Here is a 6,637-nt window from a genome sequence, read left to right as displayed (position 1 = left end):
ATGAATCCTAAAATCAGCTTCCAAATAAACTACATGCAATACAATTTTGTCTTAGGGTCTTCTAAGGGAAACCAACCTAAGTAACTATGTAGAGCTACTACTCCTACATATATAACCCTTCAATGTAATGGTTCCTGACATTCCCCAGAGCTGGGTTGTACTTTGTTTTCAAACCTTATGGGAAACAGAAGGGATTTTCTTATATTACTTATTGTCAAAATAATCACAGTTTCAATCATAAAATATTATTTAGTAGATACTACTGCTGTCTGCTAAAATAATAAAATAATACCCTTATATAGTAGATTCACATCTCCCATGCTAACCAAAGTAATGAATAAATGCTCTACAGAGGAGTAGAATTTTGATCAGTGAGGTAGAAAATATATTAAGTTTATGTCTGTTTTAAATGTCAGATGCCTAGGTAGAAATATATAAAAGACAGATGGATGTATAGGTTGAGAGCTCCAATGATAGAACCAGTTAGCAGAGTCTGACATAATGTCCTTATTTGCTCAATCTTTTTATGGCTACCTTTATGTCTTTATTTCTTAACGTATATATGATGGGATTTAAGATGGGTGTGATAGCAAAGTCAGCAATGAACAGGTATTTATCAACTGACGATGTGGGGAAAGGCCATACATAGAGAAACATGCATGGAGTGAAAAATAGAACCACCACAGTGATGTGAGCTGACAGAGTGACAAATGCTTTGGATAAGTCTCCTGAAGAACGTTTCCAGACAGTGACCAAAATAAAGATATAGGAAAGGATTAGCAGGAAGAAGGTGCCCATGCTCATGAAGCCACTGTTGGCAGCAATAATAAACTCAAACTTGGCTCCATCTGTGCATGCAAGTTTTATGATTCTGGGAAAGTCACAGTAAAAGCTGTCTACTTTATTAGGACCGCAAAAGGGCAAGTTTATAATGAAAGCAAACTGGGACATAGCATGGATCACCCCAATGACCCAGCCAGCAATTACAAATGAAACACATATTTTAGGGTTCATGATGTTCAGGTAGCGAAGAGGCTTACAGATTGCTGTGTACCTGTCAAATGCCATGGCGATGAGTAACACCATCTCCACTCCTCCCATGATGTGGATGAAGCATATCTGTGTCATACAACTTTGGAAAGAAATTATCTTGTGTTCATTTAAAAGGTCTCTAATCATTTTGGGGACTGTGGTAGAGGCAACCCCCACGTCAATGAAGGACAGATTGGCCAGTAGGAAGTACATAGGAGAATGTAAATGAGAATCAAAAATTACCAAAAAGACAATGAAGAGATTTCCCAGGATGATTCCTAAATAGATCAAGGAAAATATTAATGTAAGAAAAACTTTAGTTTCCCAAGAACTAGAGAGTCCAAGCAACACAAACTCAGAAACCATAGAATTATTTAATCCATCCATTGACTTGGGCAGAAGAGCTGATTTTCAAATCACCTGAGAATAGAAAATGATTAAAAGTCAGAATCAGTGGTACAAGTGTAAATTTCCTATTTCTTGCTAGTTTTTTCTTTGGGGTACATATCCCCAATTAGAAATCCTTTAATTGGATAAGAAAAAAATTAAGGATATGAAAACATTATGGTGATCAAGAGAATGATTACATAAAAAGGGAAGAAAATTATTAATATTTTCGATGGAGGTAAATGGTGTTAATTCCCTTCTATTACATTTTCAGATCCTTTTATTTTACCTCTCAAGGAATTCTAGACCTTTCCCTGATCACTTACTTACGTGTTCTCCCATCTGAATAATCTCGGCTACTACTGTCAGCTTCACATTAATATTCTCACACTAAACTTGCTAATTTTCCTTAACTGAATTTATTTCAGTGGTCAAATAGAGATCTTTAGGCCAAAATTGTTTAATGCCTTTCACCTTGTTTCACCTTGTATATGTATTTTGGTTTTGTTTTTAAATTTGTGTGTGTGTGTAATTTTCCATGGAAATCAGGCGCTCAGATTGTGATTCATAATTTTGATTCATAACTATTATCATGGGTATATGCCTCTATATTCAATGAAAATGTTAGATACAAAGACTGAATGCTTAGTAAGTAAAAAATGTTAATTAAACAATTATAATATTAATAGATGACATGTTTTTGATGTATCCTCCATGCAAAGCTTTGTACCAAGTACATTATCTCATTTAAACCCCACAGAATTCAATTTGGAAAACTTTTTTTAGACTCATTTTACTAAAGAAGAAACTGAGTCTTAGAGGGATCAAGTGTCAGAGCCAGGACTTTTACCCAGAGCTGTAGGACAATATGATCCATACTTCTGACCATGGCTCTGTGCTCTTGAAGGTTGGCTCTTTCCCATATACCATGGATCTTCCCTAAGGATTGATCAATTAAACTTTCTTCAACTTTTTGCTTCCTTTTACCTATTTACATAGTTAGTTCTTTTTTAAAAAATCAAGTTTCTGAATCTTGTGTCTCCTAATTCTCTTTCTCTTCCTAACTCCTCATTGGCGGTCCTCACTTTTTGTTTGCCAGTAGGCCAAAACAATTCAGTTTCCAAAATTCCTTGTTCATAGGAAGAACCCCTGGAATCTGAATACATCATACAGTAATCAATTTTTAGCATCATTTTCCTTGATCTCTCTGCAGGATGTGATAATATTTGTCATGCCCTTTATTCTGTAACTCCCTTTGCTCTTGGCTCCTTGGCTTTTTTTTTAATTCTTTTTTTTAAAGTAATGTTTATTATTTATTATTTTTGAGGGTGGGAGGGGCAAAGAGAGAGGGAGACACAGAATCTGAAGTGGGCTCCAGGCTATGAGCTGTCAGCACAGAACCTGATGTGGGGCTCGAACTCCCAAACCATGAGATCATGACCTAAGCCAAAGTCTGACGCTGAACCCACTGAGCCACCCAGGTGCCCCTCATTGGCTTTTCTAAAGCCAATCTTCTTCCCACTTCTTGCCAACAGAAATTTCATTTTTTTCTGGTAGTTGGCTTAAATCTCTAGATTATAGAAGACATTAGCTCTATCTCCAGTTGAGAGCATGATTTTTATACATGATCTATACGTGATTTTTATAAACCAGTTGCTATAAACCCATTTTCCTTGGCCATGAATTAATCTAATATAGGGCATGTGACCCAGAACTATTCAATGGTAAACTAATGTTGTCTGAAGAACTTTCCTTCCAAATGAAAAGACAAATCTTCATGTAGAGAAGGTTCTTTTCATGGTCTTGGTTTTGTTTTGTTGTTGTTTTTTGTTTTTTGTTTGTTTTTTGTTTTTGTGGGGTTTTTTTTGCATTTAATGCTAATGATATGTTTAAAGGTGCAGAAACCACAAAGTTGCAAAGCCCATATAATAAAATAATACAGTAAAAATTCAGAGAGGACCTAGAAACCAAAGACATGTTGAATCATTTAACTCAAGCCTGCAATAATGTCCCTTCAGATTTATTCTTATAATGTGAGAAAAATAAGCTGTAATTTCTTTGATCCACTATAAACCAGGTTTTCTGTTAATTTGTTGAATGCAATTAGATCATTTTTATAACAGCCCTTCCCTAATTATTCCTCTGCCTTTCTGACCTCTCTATACCTTTCACTAACACAGCAATCATTTTTACTCTCCTTCACCTTAATTTCTGGTGTGACTCAGAGTCTGTGTTAAGTATTTTATTTTTAAGTGTGTTGACAACACCTCTTTTAACCATTCTCTCAGGAAAGTCTTCTATGCCTGTTTACCTTGGTCTGGTAATAGGGAGGACTTAAAAATGCAAATTATTCATCACATACCTCCGCCTGTATCTTTTTAAAACCCTCATAAAGATTCTCATTGCTCTGAGGGAAAAAAGATTTTATTCAATACTAGTTTACTTATTTTCACTAGTACCTACATGTTGAATTCTGAATCTGTAGCTTTATCCTTGCTCCAGAGTAATATATCCAAAGCAGTCTGTGGTATACACAAATGCAAGTTCCATCTCCATCATCAAGTAGATATGTCAGAACTGAAATTATAATATTTTAATTTATTCCAGTGCTTTGATAAATATCACTACCATTCTCTCCAGTGCCTGGTGTAGATACCTGGGTAGCACTCTATTCTTTCATTTCTAGCTCCAGTCGTATAACTTTATTCTCAACTATTTCTCATTTCATTTCCTTCTTCACTTCTATTGTCATTTTGTCCTTTACATCTGGTCTACATATTTTCCCATCTTGAAAAGGCTCCCAATTGAAAAGGCTCATGAATGATCTCTGTTCCATTTTTTCCATGTCCAGTCTGTTCTACAGTCTGTTTCCATATCTGTCTATCCACAGATCAAATGATCACGTGGTTTTCCTATGTGGGTCTATCAAGAGAAAATTTTTGATCCCACAGCATATCACATAAAGACCATGAGAAGAGATGAACGATACTTGATTTCAGAGGCTATTTCCATAAAGATTATAGGGAATGAAGGTACTAAACAATCACTGGATAAATTTCAAAGCTGATCCCTGATAAAAACTCTTAGTAAAAAGGAAGGATTAAGAAATATTTTAATATGATATTTTAAATATAATTTTTAAACCAATAGTCAATGTCTGATTATAGATGAAACATTAAAATCAAGAACATGAATAAGGAAGCTTGCAGAATTATGTTTCAATAATTTACTATAGCAGAAAGAGCAAATCAAGTAATGTTCTTGAAAGGATGATATCAAAAATATAATTATTCACAAATCATGTAATTGTCCATCTCAATAACTTGTAATTAAATGAAAAAAATAAATCAGGATTATTTTAATAAACATAATAAATAATAAATAGTAAATAATAACTTAATAAAATAAAACAATTTAGAAAGGTCTCCTTTATAAGTGAAATAATTGTGCAACATATACATTCTATTGAAAAAACAAACTTTTCTGAAACATTTGAAATGCAGATTGAAATGGGAAATGAAACCATGTAAATAGAGAAAAAAGATTCAAAGTTGTAAAAATAGCCATTCTCACTGAACTATTCTGAGCAATAATTGCAGTTCCCATGTTTTCACTCTTATGTGGTTCCTGAGAAACTTAACAGAAGACCATGGGGGAGGGGAAGAAAAAAAAAAGAGGTTAGAGAGGGAGGGAGCCAAAACATAAGAGACTCTTAAAAACTGAGAACAGACTGAGGGTTGATGGGGGGTGGGAGGGAGGGGGAGGGGGAGGGTGGGTAAGGGTGGGTGATGGGCATTGAGGAGGGCATCTGTTGGGATGAGTACTGGGTGTTGTATGGAAGCCAATTTGACAAGAAATTTCATATTAAAAAAAAATAAACAAATGAAAAAAAAAATAAATAAAAGCCAAGTGGAGGGGCACCTGAGTGGCTGAGTCGGTTAAGCATCAGACTCTAGGTTTCAGCTCAGGTCATGATCTCACAGTTTCGTGAGTTTGAGCCCAGTGTCAGGCTCAGCACTCTCTCACCCTCTCTCTCTATCCTCCCCCTCACTTGCTCTGTCTCTCCCAAAATAAATAAATAACCTTAAAAAAAAAAGCCAAGCAGAAATATTGTGGAGCATTACAGAGTGATCCAAATGTCCATTTCAAAGTCCAGAGATATTGTGAAAAGGAAATGAAGTGGGTGCTAGGTGGTAGATAAGAGAACACTTTCTGTAAAGGAGATTGGGATATATCATAAACCCATACTAATTAAACAATGATTGATTTAACTGAAGTTGAACAGATAAATATAACGAAACCCAGTTAAGAATGTGGTACAAATTAGGAAACTTAGTATATGATAAATAAGGCATTGCAATTAAATAGGATAATGGAAGGCTATATACTAAAATTAGAGTATTCGATAGTTATTAAATATGAAGCTCAACATTGGAAACATAAACTTGTAAGTATCTTACCATTCTTCTTACAGCAAAGTAGCTTCCAGATGCTTAGAAGGCTTAAGTGTAAAAATAAAATTGTAAAGTTTTAATAAAATGGGTACGAGTTAATATCTAAAACTGGAGATTGAAGAGGTCTTTCTATGTTTACTTCAAATTCAGAAAGCAGATTCCATTTTTTAAAATTTTCTCCTCAACAGAATAGATAAACCTGTTGCTGCTTTAGGTTTGGGGAAGCAGTGCTTCTCATTCTCAGCTGATGGGAGATGTGAAGTGGTACAGTCATCCCAGAAGGCAGTTGAGTCATAAGAGTAAAAAATATTTTAACTGTAATTCAGAATCCTATGTCTTGGAATTAATTGAAAGAAAATAGACAAAATGCATAATGTTATTTTACTTTAGCATTTCTTATAATAGGAAATGTTTGTTAATAAGGGACTGATTATGTGGATATATCCAGTTTTTTTTTTTTATTTAAAAAAAATTTTTTTTTCAACGTTTATTTATTTTTGGGACAGAGAGAGACAGAGCATGAACGGGGGAGGGGCAGAGAGAGAGGGAGACACAGAATCAGAAACAGGCTCCAGGCTCTGAGCCATCAGCCCGGAGCCTGACGCGGGGCTCGAACTCCCGGACCGCGAGATCGTGACCTGGCTGAAGTCGGACGCTTAACCGACTGCGCCACCCAGGCTGGATATATCCAGTTTTAAAAGAGTTATTAGGTATCTACATTAACTAGCATGGGAAGATATCAGTAAGTCCAGAAAACTATAGAG

General features: G+C 35.2%; 1 protein-coding gene across 1 annotated transcript; it reads right to left on the bottom strand.

The window, feature by feature from the left end:
* Window positions 1–507: 507 nt before the first annotated feature.
* Window positions 508–5,922, bottom strand: LOC112855965 (olfactory receptor 4F21-like). Its single transcript, XM_025919476.2, has 3 exons — window positions 5,880–5,922; window positions 3,883–3,996; window positions 508–1,452 (listed from the first exon to the last, which is right to left on the bottom strand). The coding sequence occupies exon 3, from the start codon at window positions 1,417–1,419 to the stop codon at window positions 508–510; it is 912 nt and encodes a 303-aa protein (XP_025775261.1). The 5' UTR covers window positions 1,420–1,452; window positions 3,883–3,996; window positions 5,880–5,922.
* Between the last annotated feature and the right edge of the window lie 715 nt (window positions 5,923–6,637).

The sequence above is a fragment of the Puma concolor genome, chromosome B3, assembly GCF_028749965.1.
Source record: "Puma concolor isolate L17-30 chromosome B3, mPumCon1.1.hap2, whole genome shotgun sequence".
Classification (NCBI taxonomy): Eukaryota; Metazoa; Chordata; class Mammalia; order Carnivora; family Felidae; genus Puma; species Puma concolor.
This window is presented reverse-complemented; position numbering and strand designations above follow the sequence as displayed.

Excerpts from the sequence above, each read along its gene's own strand:
- LOC112855965 (XM_025919476.2), bottom strand. The coding sequence starts at position 1,419 with ATGGATGGATTAAATAATTCTATGGTTTCTGAGTTTGTGTTGCTTGGA.